Source organism: Rhinolophus hipposideros, assembly GCF_964194185.1.
Source record: "Rhinolophus hipposideros genome assembly, chromosome: 9".
Taxonomy (NCBI): domain Eukaryota; kingdom Metazoa; phylum Chordata; class Mammalia; order Chiroptera; family Rhinolophidae; genus Rhinolophus; species Rhinolophus hipposideros.
Genome location: NC_138055.1, coordinates 74,460,190 through 74,481,969, shown reverse-complemented (window position 1 = coordinate 74,481,969; position 21,780 = coordinate 74,460,190). Strand labels below are relative to the sequence as shown.

Genomic DNA, 21,780 nt, shown 5'->3' with positions numbered 1-21,780 from the left:
CATACAGATACAGGTGGCCACCATATCTGAATCTCCATCAGTCTGGCTAACATTATGCACCATGCCTTGGTGATTCTCTGAGACGTCACCCCACCCAGCTCACGTGCCCACCCAAGCCATTTTCAGTGGCTTTTCCATACAAACAGCCTGTGTTGGCTCATGCTGTGGACTTTCCTAAAATTCCTCAAAGGTTGACAAACTCCAAATAAGCAGCATTTGGCCTCAGTGTTCCCCATACCTCTTGCTAAGCCACCCCAAGTTCCTCACTAGTGGCAGCCAACCTCAATTCTCAGGTTAGCCTCTCCCAGGCACCACCAAGCCCAGCACAAACAGTAATTATCTGCAGATCACCTTGTAGCTCATGCCAAGTGGCCCTGGGCAGGGCACAGGAAGCAGCTGATCTTGGCCTGCAACAAATCCCCTCTCAAAAGGCAGCAGAATCAATACACCTGATGACCAGCTTCAGACCACACCAGAGGACCACCCAACCACTTTCACAAATGACACACTCGAAAGGCAGAATCACCAGGCACCAGAGCCCTGCTAAAGGGAATCCTGCTCCAGAGGGCCAACCCCTGCACTACAGCTCCTCCACTGTAGTCATGGCAAATCCTCACAACCAATCAGCCTGAGGGTTAATCCCTCCCATTGACATTTCAACAGCAACCAAGGCTCAACTACTACAGGAGGTCACACACAACCCAAATAAAGGACCCTCCTAAAGCACACAACTCAGCTGACCACAGAGACTTTGCCACTGGGCCCCAAAAGTCTCTTACTACATAAGTCACTTACTACTAAGACTGGAAGACATGGCAGCTTTACCTAATACATAGAAACAAACACAGAGAGGCAGCCAAAATGAGGAGACAAAGAACATGGTTCAAATGAAAGAAGACAACAAAGACTGAGACAAAGAATTAAACAAAATTGAGAAAAGTAATCTACCAGATTCAGAGTTCAAAATACTGATTATAAGGATGTTCAACAATCTCAATGAGAACTTCAACAAAGAGATAGAAAACATAAAAATGGAGATAGAAAACATAAAAAAAGAACAAGTCAAAATGATGAATACAATAACTGAAATGAAGAATATATTAGAGAGAATCAACAGTAGATTTTATGAAGCAGGGGTTTGAATGAGCAATTTGGAAGACAACATAGCAGAAAACACCCAAAGAAGACAGCAAAAAGAAAAAATGAATATAAAAAAGTGAGGATAGTTTAAGGGGCTTTGGGACAACATCAAGTGTACCAACATTTGTCTCATAGGGGTACCAGAAGGAGAAGAAAGAGAGCAAGGAATTGAAAATCTATTTGCAGAAATAATGACAAAAAAACTTCCCTAACCTGGTGAAGGAAATAGACACACAAGCCCAAGAAGTGCAGAGTCCCAAACAAGATGAACCCAAAGAGACCCGCACCAAGATACATCATAGTTAAGATGCCAATGGGGAAAGACAAAGAGAGAACCTTAAAAGCAGCAAAAGAAAAGCAGTTAGTTACCTATAAGGGAGCTTCCATAAGACTATCAGCTGATTTCTCAACAGAAACTTTGCAGGTCAGACGAGATTGGCATGAAATAATCAAAATGATGAAAAGTAAGTAACTACAACCAAAATTATCATTTAGAATGGAAGGACAGATAAACAGCTTCCCAGACAAGAAAAGTTAAAGGAGTTCATCACCACCAAAACAGTATTACAAGAAATGTTAAAGGGTCTTCTTTAAGAAGAAGAAGGGGAAAAAAATATCAAAAATATGAATAATAAAATGGCAATGCCTATAATCTATCAACAATTACTTTAAATGTAAATGAATTAAATGCTTCAGTCAAAAACATAGGGTGGCTGAGTGGATAAGAAAACAAGATCCTTACATATGCTGCTTACAAGAGACTCACTTCAGGTTGAAAGACACACACCAGACTGGAAGTAAAGAAATGGAAAAAGATATTTCATAAAAAGGAAACAAACAAACAGCTGGGGTAGCAATACTCATACTGGGCAAAACAGACTTTAAACAAAGGCTATAACCAGAGCCAAAGAAGGACCCAGTAATCCCATTTCTGGGTATTTATCCAAAGAAACCCAAAACATTACTTTCAAAGGGAGATCCATGTGCTCATTGCAGCATTATTTACAAGAGCCAAGATATGGAGGCAACCTGGGTATCCTCCAATGGATAAATGGATTAAGAAGAGGTGGTACATACAGACAATGAATATTACTCAACCATAAAAAAGAATGAAATCTTGCCATGTGCAATAACATAGATGGGCCTAAGAGAGTATTGTGCTGAGTGGAGTAAGCCAGACAGAGAAAGACAAATGCCATGTCATTTCACTGATATGTGGAATCTAAAAGACAAAACAACAAACAAAACAGAAACAAACTAATAGATACAGAGAACATTTTGATGGCTGTCAGATGTGAGGGGTTTTGGAGGGATGGGAGAAAAAGGTGAAGGGACTAAGAACTACAAATTGGTACTTGCAAAAATAGTCATGGGGATGTAAACTATTGCATAGGGAATATAGTCAATAATATTATAATAATTATGTATGGAGTCATATGAGTACTAGATTACTGAGGTGACCACTTCGTAAGTTATATAAATGTCTAATCACTATGTTGTATACTGAAACTAAAATAATATTATATGTCAGCTATAATAGAAAAATAAAAAATTATTTTAAAAAATGAACCCACAGCTGGTGAGGATATAAACTGGTTAAATCTCAGTGGAGAACAATTTGACACTATCTTGTAACATTGTCGATGTCATACGTTCCCTATAAATCAAGCAACCCCATTCTTGAATAGTGATGACGTCTGGGAGAGCAGGGAGAGGAAAATGATATAAGGGTACTCCAGGAGCTGCTTTATTTCCAAAGTGGAGCCATGTAACTGTGTTTGTGATATATTATTCTTTCTCTATGTATTTTATTCTTTTTTTCCTGGAGACAACAAAAACTTTTATTTTGGAGCATTATAGTAACATTCATTTAAAAAATATTTACCATTTAATCACTACTTCTTAAATCAAATTAACAATATTTTATGTAAAATATGCCCAGGATTGGTGAAAGGTTTAATAAAATTTTTATGAAAAGCGTTACAACTTGATGTAAAAATGAGCAAAGAATACATACAAAAGAAAAAGGAAACACAAACATGTAACTGGAAAAATATTAAATCCAGATATCAAAGAAAGTGGATACTACGTCAGGAAAGGAGAAAAAGGGGCAGAAAAATCTTCATCCTCTCCATAGTAAATGCATAAGAACAAGCTGGAGGAAATGGGGCAGGTTAAATGGAATCAACAAAAGCTGCTGTGGGAAACAGAATTAAAATCTCTCTTCAATCCTCTGCGATTTCTTCAATACTTTGCTACCTAATACTGGGGGTGTCAAAAAAATGTATACACATGACTTGTATTCATCTTCTGTTATCAGTACATATTGAGTATTACAAGTTTAATACAGTTTTTTCCTTTCTTAAAATGTGTATGCATTTTTGACACCCTCCGTATTTTGTGGACTAGGTTTACTTTTATTTATTTATTTATTTATTTATTTATTTATTTATTTATTTATGTATTTATTGTACTTCTTTTTTTTATAACTTATTAGTTAAAGGTGTGCAAGACAAGGTAATACTTAGACGTTCATCATTTATATCCCTCACACTGTGAACCCCCCTCCCCCCATCCATTATCCCTCTGACCTCACACCGAGCCATCACATTATATATATAAAATTATAGTTGGAATTCATTATTGTTTAGCTTCTGGTGTACAATGCCATGATCAGGCATCCACAGTATCCCTGAGGTGGTCTCCCAAATAGGACACATGTCCATCAGATACGGGGAAAGGTGAAGGGATTAGGAAACAGTCAGTAACCACAAATGGCCTCAGGGTTTTTGAAAATTAATTTGGGGAACGTAATCATTAATGTTGTAAAGATTTTGTTGTTAGGTTTACTTTTAGAAGAATTGAGGCCTACTTTAAATTTACAGCAGGATGAAACTAGAAGTAACCTATGTGAGAGAGCTCACCTCTAACTTCTAGGTTAGATTTATATGCATTTTATTCTTACAAAATTATTTTGGGATGAATAAGGAAAAGGAAAAGAAAGAAGCAAATTCAAAACAATGGAGTGTTATTCGGTTACTGGAAAACATCATTTGAAGTGTACTACTTACCACAGTAATCAGGTGTCCTCCACTGAATACAGATGTCAAACTTGCTGCACAGAGCCACATACGCAGAAAGTGCATCACATTCAGAGTTTCCAAAATTGGTATAATTAATCCACATCTTTTCACAAAAGTTCTGTGGTGAAACCTAGAGAGATATATTTTGGCTTGGGATAAGCTGTGTTGTTTAACTGCCCTGAAGACACTAAATTAGACTAATACTATTTGGAGAATCAAAGGGTACCAAGTTAATATTCATTATGGTTCCTCTTCAATCTTAGATTTTTAAAACCTGATAGTATTAGATGTCACCTCTGAATTTACAATATTTTTAAACACATTTTAGATAAGATAAATATTGTCTGTATTAATCTACATACATCTATTTTGTAAAGATGGGAGTATATGTGGACCTAGCAAAAACCCATTTCTGATATTACACTTTTCTATATATATTGAATAAAACGTTGATCTATTATAGAAAAAAATTGGAAGTTCCTGAAGCCTGCCATAATGATGCATGACACTGCTCATTAAATGAGGTTACAAATGCTTCTCAAAATATGTGTATTAATATTGTATGTTGCTTAAATAATTTGTATAATTTGATATACCTCAATTTATTAGGGACCCGTTTTGTTTCTACAGATTATATTTCATTTTGATCTAGAGATGCCTGAAAACTAAATAATTTAACTGGTAACAACATTTATTCCACTTTTTATCCCTGCTCATTTATTCAGCAAACATACTAAGCATCTAGACTCAGATGCTAAATTCTGTCAGTCAAAGTGTCGTATAAAACACTTGATATTTTTTATATCCCATCATTTCTTCTTCAAGGTGCATATGTATAAAAATCAAGATTCTACTTCCTTTTTAGTCTCCTTTTGTTGAATCACATCCATTTCCAACCACTTCACTGCACAGAACACCTGCGATGGTCATCAAGGTCCTCCCAATTGTCAAATTCAGGGAACCCTGATATTATAAACCTTCCCCAACCTCTCAGAGGCCTTTGATGCATGAACACTCTCTGTCTCAGAACTCTCTCCTTTGACTTTGAGGGTACAGCACTCTACTCCCTGTTTACTCATTGTCTGCTCTTCTGCCTCTCATTCTGTTTCTCTACACCCCCATCCTCACTGGTCATGTTTAGTCACTACAAATGCGCTTCCTGGGCTCAGCCATTCCCACAGTTTCTACCACCATCTTGGTCATTTCAATCTTTGCCTCGGTTTCTTCATAAGTTAAATAGAGGTAATAATAAAGCTACTACTGCTTAAGATTGCTATGAGCTAATATATGGAACGTATTACAGAACCGATTCTCGCACATCATGCATTATTAGTTTTTAAAAATTATATACTAATAACTCCCCAAACCTGATCTTGGGTCTTAACTTATCTCCTCTGAACTCCAAAATCATGTTTCTAATTTTTTTTCTGGATATTTTTGCTTTGAAGTCCCACATGACTTAATTTATTCAAAATAAAAAATTGTATCCATTCTCCACTTAACCCACAAAGCTGATTTTCCTGTATCCTCCATTCACACATTCATTTATGCATACTTCCATAATTTATTGAGCATCTAACTACATACATATGCACTATGCTATGCATGAAGAATATAAAGGTGAATAAAACACATCTGTTCTCAGCCTATAGATCTCATAATTTAAGAAAACTTTTTAGTGACTAAAGAGGAGTCACCATGCTAAAATAGATTGAAGGAGGGAAGTATTCCAGCTGGAGACATGGCAAGCATGAAATACCTCGGAATAGTCAAAGGGTTGAAAAAAGAAAGCCTGGAGTTTAGCAGAAAAGAAGAATGCAGCACATGAAGGAACTGGAGAAGAAGACAGGCCAGAGCATAGAAGACCTGGTAAGCCCTGATCAGAAGTTTGGAATATACTCTAAGTGTAAGTAAAAGTGTAGCTGAAGTGTTTTAGGTAAGATAAATGATACAATCTTATTTCCATTTTTAAAAGATCATCTGCCTGCTATGTGGCTATTTGCAAAGAAGGATGAAGATTAAAAATGGGAAAACCAAATAATGAGCGTTTCTTTCCTTTGTAACCAAGTTCAATGGAAGGATCCTAAGTGGAAAATCTGAGGCTATCACCAACTAAATGGTATCCTGCAAATAGTCAAGCTGAAAATTTTTTCTAATTTAATCAACCTTACAAGTTCCCAGTTAAAAATGCAATTATCATTATGCTTTTAAAAGACAGATCAAAACGACACTGAAATTAGTTAAAAAGTATTTGCTATTTTTCATTGTTACATGCATGTATTGAAAAATGTAAACATTTACAACTTATTTGCATTCAGATCTCTAAATAGAACTGAAGTTCCTGAAAGAGATGCCATTTTTGTCCCATGACTTTACACCCTTTGCCTTTAGGGTCAGGGAAGTCACAGGGCAGGCTGAAAACTATGGAGTCTGCATGTCACCACCTAGCATGGAATGTGGTTCACAGCGATCTCCTTCTCACCCTAACAATTCCCTCACTCTTCTTCGGGGGCTCTTACCACCCATGTGTCTTGCACTAAACTTGCAATGTTTTCCTAAAATGGACTTTTACACCAAATTTGCTCTTATATATATTGTTTTATCTGCTTAGGTCTTCCTTCCTCCCTCTTTTCCCCTGGCGAACTCATCCTTCCAAGTAATTCAAATGTCTAAAACTCTGGGAAGACTTCTCTAAAACTTGGCTTCTATGCACCTCCATAGTGTATCTTACACTGTGTCTATTCACAGGCTTGCCTTCCCACTAAGACTCCTTGAGGGCAAGGAGAGGGTCTTATTCATCTTTGGATCACGGGAGTTTAACACAATGCCTCATAGGGGCTAGATGCTCACTAAATGTTCATTAAATGATTCATGGAATGCTGGACTTATCTGTCCTTTTTTTCTAATGATGGATCTTTTTGTAATGATGCTAATTATTTTAAATATCTACTAATGATCTAAAGTCAGAAAGTTAGAGCACAGTAAAGAGCAATCAATTTGAACATATGACAATTTCTAAGTAAACACCTAAGAGGCCAAGATCATAGGGATTGATTAAACCTTCACTGACTTGGTTTCTATACTGGGTTATCAAGTGACATTGATCTCTTTCTCCTAGAGGCATTTATTCATCGGCTAGAATTTCGCTTTTCTTGAAAGCTGTAGATATAGTTTTGAAAAAAACATAGAAAAAAGATAATTATCCTTCCTGTCTCCGTAAATCTATAAACAGCAAATGATTTTGAATTCCAAAGCAAACTGACAGAAGGCTTGGGAATAAACTGTTCTCAGTAGAAGAACATCATGGCAAGAACAGAAATTTATTGGCTTTAATCTTAACACGTTTAACATGACAGTTCTTATTTATGGTTGCTTTCAACTTACTCTGTCATGGCATGGCATGAAAACTCTTCTATTTAACAACTCAATGCAGTGAGTGCAATCATACTCAGTGCAATTTCTGACAGGTCTTCTCGTTGTTACTTTAACTGATTTGTCAATTTCCCAGCTCTCAATAAATAATTCTATGTCTTCCATATTCGTAATGATTGTGCCATTTTGCATCCTTAAATCATCATCTGGATCATCATTGCAAATCCCTAGAAAGATATGTGACATTTAGAAGGTAAAAATTTTCACTTAAACCAAATGCAGGCAGTAAAAATAAAACCTCTTAATAATTGATTTAAAATAAATTAATTATTTACTGAACGAGGTGCCAAATTTATGTCATTTGACTTCAATGTTGATGGATTTTAAAAATTATTTGTGTCATTCTTTGATAAGATAGTATAGAACTGTCTTAAGAAAGAAACATGATCCTAGAAGTCAAGATACATGAAAACGTCATAGAAGATGAAGAAAGAGGAGATTGAGTCTGCTCTTACACTGTTCCATTTTTATCACAATCTCCTAATTTAAGAACTGGTTCTTAAATCTGTCAAATATTCCCCAGAATGGTGGACATTTGGTGATTGCCTCCCAGGCATCCATTCCCCCAAGAAAACTCTGCCTGGAAATATTAAATTATTCCTTTCAGGAACTATCCCTGCCTTATCTCCTAGCACAAGACACAACTCCAGGAGAGACGCCTGATTGGCATAAAGGCATTCCTTACACCTAGCCTTAAAAACTCCTATAAGTAATCCAGGCATAAACCAATCAGCTCATGGTAGTCACCAGATGCCTAGATTTGTTCAACATTAGGACAACCATAGCCAAGCTTCGAATTTGACCTGGGAATTCTAGAATATAGATAGTATCCCTTCCTTGGGATGGCATGGCCTATTGATGGCTGTGATGCTTTGACCTGCTAGCTTCCTTGAGGTACACCAGATTGAGGATACCTTAGTCTTCTTCATCCAGTGAAGTGCAGTGCCAAGGGAAATACAGAGAAATGGACCTGGAACCCTGATTATAACTTACTAAATCCCACTCTACTTTAAAACATAATTTTTCTTAATTCCCAAGGCTCCCATCTATAAAAGATAAGAGTTAAACATTTTATTGAAGTATCAAAAAGTATCAAATCTTATATTGTTACAAATGAAGGTTGCTTTTGTCATAGTCGCCCCACCCTTGTAAATATACAGAAGACTGAATGAAGTGCAAAAAACAAAACAAACAAAACTCAAGTGAACTATACTGTAAAGCAGCTACTATGTGTGCGTGTGTATATATATATATATAATTATGTTTAAACTCTTCTGGAGAAATGTAATTGATAGTAAAAATATGTTTTCATTGCAATTCCAGCCATCACCTCTGCAGACCTCAGAGTGCTGTGTAAAATGAGGTGTCAGTATGGACCTCCCACATTAATGTTCATGTTCAATTTGAGTCACACTCTTCTTCTATAACTTTATTACCCTGCACCCAATGTAGTTTCTACAGCACCCAGAATTTTCTTTAGCAAGCCACCTCTCTCCCACTGTGGAGGTCATGAAGTTTAGAGAGTGACCTTTAGTTAGCAAAAATGTGATCCCAGCCCCTTCTCTACAATGATTAGTTAAGAATCCAGTTAGCAGAATGTATATCTCCATAAAAGCATAAGCTGACAGCAAAGGGGAGTGGGGAGATGGAATCAAACATGAAAATTAAACAGAAATCATAGCATACACAAGTGATAAGTCATAGTATAAAATATGCATTCTCAAAGTCTGGGTTATTACTCAATAACTATTGAGCTGCTTATAATCAGTACTATAGGTTGATGCAAGAGTAATTGCAGTTTAAATGGTTAAAAACAATTGCAAAACCGCAATTACTTTTGCACCAATCTAATATATACCAGTAATAACTACCGTGTTTCCCTGAAAATAAGACCTAGCCAGACAATCAGCTCTAATGCCTGTTGGAGCAAGAGTAAATATGAGACCTGGTCTTATTTTACTGTAAGACTGGGTGGAATGGAATGGAATGGAATGGAATGGAATGGAATGGAATGGAATGGAATGGAATGGAATAGAATACCGGGTCTTATATTTATTCTTGCTCCAAAAGACGCATTAGAGCTGATTGTCCTGCTAGGTCTTATTTTCAGGGAAACACGTTATTTCCACATTGATAACTTTTAGTCACCATAGAAGTCTGTGCTATGTGTAACATACTCTAAATAGGCACCATTTTAGCCAATCTTTCCATTACATGCTTTACATTTTTAAAGAAGAAATATGGGTGTTGCCTGTAATTTGTGAGGGCAGGGCTTTAGTCTATTCATTTTCATTTTGAGTTGTCAACACCAAACAGTGTCAGATACTCAGAAGGCAATCTATCCATAAACATTTATTCAGTTAATATTTAGTGAGATTAAAATATATTTGTACTAACATTTGTTGACTGTGTATATTAAGCAATGTGTGAAGTGCATTTACGATAACTTTGATGTACAATTCTAACAACAATCTTGAAGGTAGATATTACCATTTCCATTTTAAAGATGAGGAAACTGATGTTGAGCACAGAGCTGTAAAGGGGATACCTCTATTTAACTTCCTGGCGGACACCAGAGCAATATTATTCTTATTTTGTTATGTACATAGATATATTTCTAATTGGCTTCCTTTGGCTTGAAATTCTTTTTTGTATCTATGTAATATATTGTGATATTAAACTTAGGCGTCAAGGTACATCTACGCTTTTCACCGTATAATAAAACTGGGATAAATTTTCAGACTATTGTGTTCCTTGTATATGACTTACAAGATGGCTTAAACAACGAAGTTTTCCCAGATTTCAAACTTAAAAAAAAAAATAAGGAAAAAACAAGCTGTTTAAGCCTTTAAGCCTTTCTATGCCTCATTTTTATCACAAATTAATACTAGTGCCTACTTATTAGGGTTATTGTTAGATTTAAATGAATTAAAGTATGTAAAATAATGTCTGATACTTCATTAATGCTTAATAAAGATGAGCTAGTAGGAATATAAACAGTATTGTAGTAATAGTGGTAAGCATATGGTGTCATAAAATACCGATGATGAACTGTTATTTCTTGCTACTTAGCTCATTAATTGAAAACCATTAAACCATTACTTCCTTCAGTAGTCACAGGGGGACCTGAAAGTTAATATCACATCTCAAATCAAAAAAGTGTGGAAATGGAGGCAAAAACAGCGTAATGTAGACAGGAAAAAAAAATTATTAGAAGAAATCAAGATTTGAAGAGCAATGCTCACCACAAAGTCCTTCTGTGTAGGATGACAAGTTAAATTGAGGGCCAAAATGAATGTCTAAGATTCCTGTAAGATGAGCCCACTTTATGATTAGTCCTGCTGGAGTAGTAATCACATACATAGTACCAGAATCCTCTATGAGAAGTTCTTGATTGGAAAAGGGCAAAGGCACAACAACAGAATCCACATCTACCTAAAATTACATAATGCATTTCCATCTGTTAGAAAAATGTTTATTTATTAAATTTATGGGGGTGACATTGGTTAGGAAAATTATATAGCTTTCAAGGTACATTTCTATAATAATCATCTATTGCATTGTGTGTTCACCATCCAGGGTCAGTTCTCCTGCCATCCCCATATATTTGACCCCCTTTACCCTCATCTACCACCCCCCTCCTCCCTTACCCTCTGGTAACCACTAAACTGTTGTCTGTGTCTATGAGTTTTTAAATATGTGTATGCAGTTATTAAAATTAGGAGAATTCAGATTATTCCATTTCTGCTAATTTAATATAAACTATGTTTTAAGTTCTAAAAAATTTATTTGTCTGCTGCTTCCACAGCTTCTCATAACTTCTAAGCTCTTTTATTGTTTCTTTGCTGTGTCTTGCTATATTCAGTGTTTGTTTTAACCTCATTTTCCTTTATTTTCTTCAAAACTTAACTTTGTCCTGTTATGTAAACTTTTCTGTCTGCTGCCCTCAATATATGTTGATTACCTACTAATGTGAATATAAGATAATAAAAGTTACTTTCAGGATATTTCCTTTAATCTGGTTTCTTTCTTTGATCTTCTAAATCAGTGTTTAACAATAATGTTCCTAATAATCATGTGTCAAAGTTGGTAAAGGTTAGAATTCTCAGCAATTCTACTTCCTAGGTTTGCATGGGATTCCAGAGTCTGTATTTTTAGCATGTGCTCTTGGTAATACAAATGTAGGCAGTCCAAGGATTATACTTTTAAAAACAGTGTTTTAAATAATGGCAATGACATGGAACCATGAGCTGTAACCAGCAGTAAATTTGTCGGAAGTTCTACCTGACTAATCATCCACTTTCTCATCTTTATATTTTCTCATACTGCCACCCTTGGGCTAAAACATCCTTCCCCTTGCCTGGTTAATTTCTATTCGTTCTTTAAGATTTATTTTAGGTGTCATCTCTTCCAAAACTACTTATTTAACCCTCCTGTAAACTACACTGATTGACTCTTCTTGTTGTTTTCATGATTTCTTGGTTATGACTCTGTCACTATATCTCCTGCTACTTTCTAATTAGCAGATAATTACATTTATGCACCCTGCAAGTTACTTGGACCTGTGTCATTTTATTATGTAAACTCTCACTAAATGATTTTTTTAATTAATAAGATTTCAACTGAATACATGACCAGTGACAAGTTCAGCTTAGGGCCAAAAATAAACCCTGCTTACCAAATGCAGAGCTTATTTCCCATCCATTTCCTATTGCTATATCAACCTCATCAAAATCAAAGGTATATACAAATGCTATCTTGCAAAAAAGTACCTCATTCATATATTTTGTTTTACTTACGATTAAACTTTCTAATACCTTACTATATCTTAGGCCTGTTTTAATATTGTTTCTAGCCTAGAATCTGATGGATCTGTGCTAATGGATTTCCAGAAAGCACCCAATATCTTAACCATTTTGAGCAAAATCTTTATACGTTATTTTCTTATATTTTTGAGAGAACCATTTAGACCTGAGTGAAACATCCAGCGTATAACTCACTCCTACCTGGTAAATATACATTCCTTGGGATAAAGTTTTTTCCTGTAAAACTAAATTGCTCCTTTCCAACTTTTTTTATAATGCATTGTTCTCCTTCAGTTTATTTTAATAAAGCTAAATATTCTTTATTCTTATTTTAGCCATCACTTATTTAATGAAAAATTAATGGCATCAACATTGGAATACTCCTTCCATCTATTCTTCTCTCGGTGTTCTTCATTCTGGTATTTGTGGCTACTACTCTTTTTTTTTTTTTTTTTTTTTTTGTTGAGAGCCCACTGGCCCATGTGGGAATCGAACCTGCAGCCCTCGGAGTTAGGAGCACGGAGCTCTAACCGCCTGCGCCACCGGGCCAGCCCGCTACTACTCTTTTCAACATTGCGATCCTTCTTTTTCATATCAGTTCCATTTTGTCTAATTTGAAACAGTAACGTTTACTCTGATGTTAAGAAGCTTGGCCACTCACCTTCTCCAAAATGGCTTTAGCATATTTAACATGGCAGTTACAGTTAACCTCACAAGGGGAGAAATATTTGCAACAGATGGCACATTATAGATGGAGAAATATAATATAAAGAAACACATTTTAGACTATCCATGAAAAGAATGATTAGACATAACAGCAATGAATCTCCACTGATATGCTTAATTTTCCCTCTTTTTGGAAACGATTGTGTTTGCATAATTTCTTAATTTCATCTAATGTAAGGATATATATTTTAACTTTGTATTCTTACCTTTCTTGCTGCCCGATCGACAAGTATTTTATGTATAGGTATTGTCAAATTTAACTTCTTAAAACAAAGTCCGGAGCTTCTTTCAGAGAAAGCCTTAGTTTGAAAAAAAATTAAAACTTTGTGGAGTTAAACATAATTTTAGCAATAATCAGAAGGAATCTACTAAACACTTTGCAAATACTCACTAGCTTTTTAAATGAGTTTCCATCCTGAAAAAAAAGGATAAAGAAAAATCACTTTTAAAAGAAAAGTACTACTTGACTTTTAAAAATATGTGGATTAACATTATATGCTTCTAAATATGTTTACATGAAACATTTTTTATTAATTTTTATTAAGCTTATTGGGATGACATTGGTTAGTAAAATTATATAGGTTTCAAGTGTACATTTCTATATTATCTATATATTGCATTTTGTGTTCACCACTAAGTCAGCTCTCTGTATCACCACATATTTGATTCTCTTTTCCCTCTTCTACCACTGCCCCCCTTATCCTCTGGTAAACACTAAAACTGTTGTCTGTGTCTATGAGTTTTTGTACACACAACATTTTTTTATTTTAAGTACCAGATGATAAATCTCAGTGAGTTCTTGAATCCTTTCTTACTATGAAAATCCCTAATGTTGCAATGTACTTCAGTTACAGATTTGTGAAGAAATAATAAAACAATGGGTTATAACCTACCTGATTCATGGAACATTTTTCAATATGAGCAACTATAACTTCCCCAGGAATTCTTACTAAGATATAAGAAGCCATACTATACAATGCTGCATTGTTTCCATCAAATGTAATGATGCTCAGTTCTGACAACATGGAACACCGACCTAAAAAAAAAGTTGGAGAGTGAATTTAACCTATTAACTAATTATTTGTATTTGTTGTAATAATTGCTCCTTTAAAAAAGTCTTTTAAATTAGTGTTATTATGTTTGATAAGAAGCAATTCTAAAAGTTATATACTGGGAACCAAAATCATAAATCAAATGAAGAAAGCTCAACAATAACTTTGGCTTGATTAGATGGTTGGTTCAAAGAAATAACAATCTCCCCCTGATTAAAAGTTGGTTACCATGGAAGAAATGAAAACCTACAAGGACATTCCCACTCAGGGCAGCAGATATCAGTGTTAACTTGAACAGGCCTTCCCCGGAAACCACAGTCAGGCATTTCCAAGTCCTTTGGGCAATTAAGAGACCAGTTGTACAACTTCCATTCCGTATTAATGCATATATACTGGCTACAATTATAAACAGGATCAAATTGTTGAGGCTGTTAATAAAAAGAGAAAATTGCTGAGTTTTTTTCTCATTTTCAACTAATGTTTTTAATTAAATTTTTTTCACCCATCCTCCCACTCCCCTCCCCTTAGGCAACCATCACCTTGTTCTCTGTATCTCTGGGTCTGTTTCTGTTTTATTTTGTTTTTTCTGTTTGTTTTGGTTTTCAGATTCCACACATAAATAAAATCATATGGTGTTTGTCTTTCTCAGTCTGACTTATTTCACCTAGCCTAATACCCTCTAGTCTATTCATGTTGTCGCAACTGGCAATATTGCTGAGCAATATTCCATTGCATATATATATATTTTTTAGTTTCCCATTCATGTTGTCTAAGTTGTATATTTCCTAAAAACAAAAGTTTTTAAAAGATAAACAATTAAAATTACACTACAACTTTTTGTTGATGTAACCTTTCTAAAATACTCATTAGGAACTTCATTTAAGTTTTACCTTAATATTGATTTGATATCAGAATTGCCCATATACTCAGACATATAAGTAAATTAAAGTCTTGTCCTAAATTGTCCACATTAGTGGTTATTTTTTCTTTTCTTTTTTTTTATGAGCATATTTATACAGTGGCAGTCAACATGTCATATTATGTTGTGTAATGCTAGGATATGATTATAACTTCTGCTAGGGTCAGTTTTAAAAATTTACAATTTAATACTATCCTAATATTTTGATAAAAATTCATATGTGAGATCAGTTGGACTGCCGGATAGAATCATTATAAATTAATTTTTATCTACAGCTCACACACTTATAGATAAATAAGTAAGAATGAAATAAGTGGTAGATGTTTCGAAGTTTATAAATTGCATTCTATTTTAAATTATGGTCATAATTATATCAATGATAAACATTTATATCACTTATTATGTTCCCAACTGTTCTAATTAACCCATTTTCTTCCCACAATAACAACCCTCTAAAGTAAACTCTCTTTATGTTCACCAAGCCTGTATATCCACAGTGTTTTGATAGCTAAAAGGAATCTCATTCTTTGTATGGCAAAACTGAACTCTTGGTTATATATTCACTCCAGACCTTCATCTCTCATAATTTCCCCATCCTGATTAATGCCAACTTTATCCTTCGGTTGCTCAAGGCAAAAATCTTAGAATCCTTGATTCCTCTCTTTTACTCAACCCCACATCTAATCCTACAGCAAATTCTGTGGCTTCTATCTTCAAAATACACAGGATGCCAAAAGAAAAAAAAGTATACACATTTTAAGAAAGGAAAATTGAAATGTGTATACATTTTTTTTGCACCCCATTTTTTTGGCACCCCCGGTATAACCAGAATGCAGGCATTTCTCATTGTCTCCACTGCCATCACCTGGTCCAGGCCATCATTATCTCTTGCCTAAATTCCTGCAACAGCCTCCTGACTTGTTCTATTGTTTCCTTTCACCCTGCTGTCAACACATTTTATTTATTTCAATAATCCTGAAAAAAATCAGAGCATATAATTCCTCTGCTCAAAAATGTCCTTTGCCATATTTTGTCATTTAGGAAATAAGCCACAGTCTTTACAATCGTCTACCCGTTCTTACCTAATCTAATTTACTTCCTACTATTTTATTCCTTACTTGTTTAATGGCCTTCTTGTTATTCTTTTAATATTTTAGGTATTCTCACCTCAGGCCTTTGCTCTTGCAGGTCCCTCTGCCTGGAACACTGTTTTTCTGGTTCTCTGCATGGCTCACTATCTCAACTTCTTCAGATATTTTATTCCAAAGTCATCTACTCAGTGACGATTTTTGACCAACTCATTGAAAATAGTTTTATTTTTCTCCTGAGCAGCACCCTCTAACAGTTTATACAACTTAATAATTTATTTTTCTTATTGGTTTTCTCAGAACCTCCAACAGAGTGTGAACTTCATAAAGCCGGGTATTTTTGTCTGCCTTTATATTGTTTTATCCATGTACCTGACTAGTGCCTGATCAGAAATTGTGTTAAATAAATATTGGTTGAATAAATACTTAGTTTATCAGAACAAGTGGCATATTTGCATTATATTATATTATATTATATTATATTATATTATATTATATTATATTTGGATTAAGTAGCATATAACTGCTCAAGACTCAGCCAAGACAATTCAAACTCTGGGGTTCAATGACCTTATCTTTCTTTGTACACTGTTGTATCTTTGTCATCTTGCACAGTGCCAGACACATAGTAGCTACTTAATAAATATTTTTTAATGTTTGACTTACAGCAAAGCCCACCCTAGATAAGTCTTTTTTAAGGAATCACACTTAAGGCCTCATTTGAATTTTATTTTTTTTAATGTGACCAGAATGTAGTTAATAAGAAATACTTGAATAAGTTAAAAAATACAATTATTAAAATATAATGCATATTTCTTATTATCTTTTAGCAAAGAAAGACTTGAGATCACACTGAAAGAAGTTTAATAGAGTTTGGATAGTGATACAGACGCTAGAAAGAAAGGACAAAATTGCTGAAGAGAGTATCCAGTCATACCTCACATTCCAAACCTGGCGTGGGTGTGACTACTGTGAAGACCGATGGAGTAATCATTTCTGGACCTGTTAGAAATGAAGACGTCCTTTCCATTAGTGGAATGGTAACCATCATATGTGGAATTCATATGTAGCAGAAATTGCACTAAGAAATTTTATATAGATTATTTCATTTACTCCTCACAAGAATACTGTGAAGTAGATAGCAATACTCCTGTAATTTTACAGAGAGGGAAATTAAGGTATATATATAGAGAGTTAAGCTGGTAAGTGTTAGAGGCAGAATTCAAATTCAGGAGTCTTGATTCCAGAGCTGGCTTTTAACCATAGAGTTTTCATAAGGATTAAATGTAGGCAAAGTGCTTAGTCCAATGCCTGGCACATAATAAATACTCAGTAAATGGTAGCTAATTAGCACAGTGATAATAGTGATGGCTGCAGTGTGGTTATTATTTTGAAGATGTCACAGGACTCATTAAAATTCCTGAATGATCTGTCATTGCCTTCAGAAAAAAAAAATATATCCAAGTTTCCTACCACGGACCTTTTGTGATCTGGCCCTGATAATTTCTTCCACCTCATCTCTTGGCACAATTCTCCTCATACTACATACTGAAGATACACTGATCTGCTTGAAGTCTATAAACACTCATATAAATGGAGCCATTTTAAAATGAAGCTGAACTGCTATGCCAGAGAACTGCCGTGCTTGTCTAATGTCTGAATCTTTGGAATGTTAAAACTGGGCAAAATAACCATTGGACTGGCACTAGGGCAACACTGTGTGCCAAAACACTGTTTGCAAGGATAACAAGAAAGCAGTTATTATGACTACTGAATTGATCACTAGTGGATTGAAAATTAAAAACACTATTTGGAATTAACATCACTATGCTATCTGTACCAATAGAAATGCCTTCCTGCTATTGATGTAATTGTTCACCGTTCCTATCTCATAAATATCCACTGCCTTTATCTTCCAATCGAAACATTATTTGGGCATCTGCCTGAATCAGTGCCTCCTGAAAAGCTATGGTTATTGATTTTGATAAATACTTGTTGCCTCTCCATTTGAAAAGCTTTTTATTTTTAGATTAGCAAGTCCCTCTGTGTTCATGGGACTTGTTCTTGGGACATGCTCCCTGTAGTTCCAGGACTTTGCACAGGCTTCTCCTGACTAGAACTCACGTCTTCCTTCTATTAGCCTATCCAGCTTCTCCCTCTGTTACCCTTCGGAGGCCATACCTCCAAAATAAGTATAAGACACCCTCCCCTCCACCACCCCAGCTTACTGCTTGTACTTACCCCTATTGTAATATCACAGTGGCCTGTGGACTGATAGCAGTTTTAGGGCAGAGGCTGTGCCTTGATCTCCTTTCTCCCTTCCTCCCCTCCCTTCATTGCCAGGACAGTGCCTGACAGAGCTGACAATTAAAGCTTGTCAAATCAATTAAAGAATAAATATCTGAGCTTTTCTAAGTTATAATACCAAGTGAAATGATACATTATGTTTGTCCAGCCTCACCGTGAGTCAATGTATAAAATCCTTTCCTGAGGCAAGTTTCATTGTGCGGGAGAGAAGCTAGGGTATGAGCCCAGAATTCATTCCTTCTCCACAGACTGAGGCTGAACACAGGAACAGGAATGGAAGCCCTTAAAGGTGACTTCATGTGCAGGTTAAAGAGATTAACATCTCTTTAGAGTCAGTTTAATCACTGTGAAAATTTAAGCAGGATTTAGTAACACCTAAATTTTCCGCAAAAGTGTGAAGGAATCTATACTAACTGAAAAGGAGAAAAGTGGACCAAATACAAAAGCCATTTTGAAATTGGGGCACGATGACCTAGTGAATAGCTACTTAGTGAAACAAAAGTGACAGTTAAGTTTTCCCGTCAATAGGATAGTACTAATACCAACAGTTGTTATCAGTGTGCCAAAAGGGAAATTACACAATGCTAATTTTGGTGTCTAAAATTGTAACAATACATGACTTACCTTCAGGTTCTATGGGAATCAGGGGTATGCCTACAAAGAAACAAAGATACTCTTCTTTAATCTATTTTGCTCAAAGTGAGACTCACATAGTTCATATAGTGACCTTTAGCTTGAAGGAAAATGTTTTGGGAGAAAGAACACACGAGAAGTGTTAGAGGGAAGATGTACATGCTTTCAAAAGTAATGAAAAACAAAAAATAATGGAAGTGATATTGAAGAAGAATTTGATGAAAGTGGATTATCTGTCTAAGACTTCTATTTACAGCCACCTGCCATTGGACAGAAAAAAATATTCAAGTGTTTTATTTTCCATAATAAATTAAGTAAGGTTCACACTTACAGTCTCCTGGATAAACACATCTGAGGGTGATCTCATCAAGGATCATATGTTTAGGGCAGTAGGGCAAGCATCCTTCAACCCTTTACATGAAAAAAAAATGAAAGTGAAAAAAGTTTAAGGTATTTTTTAAAAACTGCATTTACTATATATGCAATCCAGTTATATTTTTCTTAAAATTCTTCTATTTTCCTTGTCAAGCATTAAGGAGGGCTTTATTTGCTACCACTCCATCATACCTCATTTTATGAAATTACAAGCTAGTGGATCATAAAGGAACATCATTCATGATTAAGGTAGGATTTGAACACAGAACATTCAAAATATACACGTATGTTTGGGACACCTTAAGACCATGTTCTATAAATCAGTAGAAATGCAGAAGAATCATTTATTGTGATTTTAATCTATATTCATTGTCCTTTTACTTTCCACTCCTATACCGCACCCCCTAACCCCCATCCAAGCAGAGAGACATACTCTTTGAATATCTTTGCCTTATGGATGTTGGTAGAACAGAAACAGAAATCAGCGGCTTGCCTTGCCTATTATCAAGCTTTAAACTCATTGAAAAGATATTACGAATCTCTGGGTGGATGGGATAGAGGTGAGACATCCTCTGAAAATAAGGAGAGAGAGGGACAAAGACTGTAGTTCTCAAGAGCATCAAGGCCTGTACCCAAATTTGTACCAATGTATCCTTGGAGGAGATGGTTATATACGAGCCTAATGGGACCGGATTTAAAGTCCCAGGATGTCTGATTTATGTAAGGATCCCCAGTTTTTCTGCATGGTACAGAAGCAAAGTAAGTCATGAGGTTGGGAATCGTGGGCCAAACACAGAAGGGACCATCCAGAATGCTTTTTTCTCTAAGGGAGTAAAGCCAAGGTAATGACTGAGATCATATCTTCCTTCTCATCCTATTAGAGCTCAGAATTCAATTTATTCTGATTCAAATGAAATAAATGTAATCCTCCATGTATAATCAATTAGTAAATTCATACATACTAAGAATTAACGCAAATATTATCATAAAAGCCTTGCTTATCTGCCTCTCAAATACACTAGAAGATTGTAATAATATTTTTTAATATTTTAAAATATTTCCAACTGCCTTATCTGTAAAGCTAAGAACTTAAACTGAAAAATACTCAAGGCCTCTTTCAAATTCAGGATGGAAATAAACAAATTTGAGACTAGGGGATAAGTGTTGCCACCAGAGGGCACTTGTTCATGGAAGTAAATCCAGAAAACACTAAAAATCAAGAAAAGAGAATTTCTCTTTTAACAGGAGACACATTTAGCCATCTCTTGGATACTTCCCTCACAAATAATTTTTAAAAACAGTCTACCTCTTATGACCAGCTGTTTATTTCATAAAATGCACGTGAATAATAAAATTTTAACCAGTATAGGACTCCCTATTCAACCCTAAACTTTGTCAAGCCATAAAGAAAAATTTAAGTGACCAGATTGCTGAAAAGACTAGGGCCAGTTGGTTATCATTAAATTAAATAAACATCCTTTTTATGCAACTCAATTTTTACAACTGTTTTATGCAAGTCAAAACCATAGCCATCTTCTTAAAGTATTTTCTAAAAACCAGTAACTTATTCCTTTAAAATGCCTTCATAACAAGTTCCTGTTTATTTTGACATACAATTCACATCTACTCAACTTCTGACTGAGAAATAGAATGTCTCAGATGCAGAAGAGTTCTTTGAATAGGTATACTATTTCATAATAAGAGTAACTGTATATACATATGGGGTCTGCGGTATGCTAGCCGGCATCTTTTCTCATGAAAGCTCTCATTTCCACTAACTAATTTACTTTTAACATTTCCTGTGTGCCGAACTGCAATTATCAAGAACAAGGGTGGTGGTTCTATTGGGGAATAGGAGGAGGGGTGCAGGGCTAGGTTAAAGCCCCAGCTCAGTACTTGAGTCTCCCTATAAGACTGCAAGTACAAGGACGAGTAATAATGAGGTACCTCAGTGTAGGGAAGGGAGAGGTAGTGATAGAGATGGAGACGGAAGTGAGAGAAACAGCTCATCAGGGGTGAAGTTTCATCCTGAGCCTCTTCTCTGCACCCTAACCATTCCAAAAAAAAGAAGCTTCAGGATAGCTCCAGACCAGCGGAAGATTGAGGATCTGGGTTCAAACACCTCAGAGACTGGTTATGGCACAAGAAGTAACACACAAGCTAAATGCCACTTCAAAATGTATAGCTCTGTTTTCTCCCCAGTGTCAGGGCCAACCATGT

The 21,780-nt window shown here is 35.4% G+C and overlaps 1 protein-coding gene across 1 annotated transcript in view; it reads right to left on the bottom strand.

Annotated features, from left to right (window-relative positions):
* Positions 1-21,780, bottom strand: part of OTOGL (otogelin like) — a gene marked incomplete at its 5' end in the record, with an annotated part of 143,353 nt that overhangs the window by 26,614 nt on the left and 94,959 nt on the right. Inside the window, 10 exons of the mRNA XM_081060233.1 lie at positions 4,212-4,353; positions 7,608-7,822; positions 10,901-11,090; positions 13,393-13,485; positions 13,578-13,601; positions 14,080-14,222; positions 14,489-14,666; positions 17,183-17,247; positions 19,177-19,206; positions 19,517-19,596. Of these exons, the coding sequence (XP_080916359.1) occupies positions 4,212-4,353; positions 7,608-7,822; positions 10,901-11,090; positions 13,393-13,485; positions 13,578-13,601; positions 14,080-14,222; positions 14,489-14,666; positions 17,183-17,247; positions 19,177-19,206; positions 19,517-19,596 (1,160 nt within the window). The remainder of the gene's footprint in view (positions 1-4,211; positions 4,354-7,607; positions 7,823-10,900; positions 11,091-13,392; positions 13,486-13,577; positions 13,602-14,079; positions 14,223-14,488; positions 14,667-17,182; positions 17,248-19,176; positions 19,207-19,516; positions 19,597-21,780) is intronic.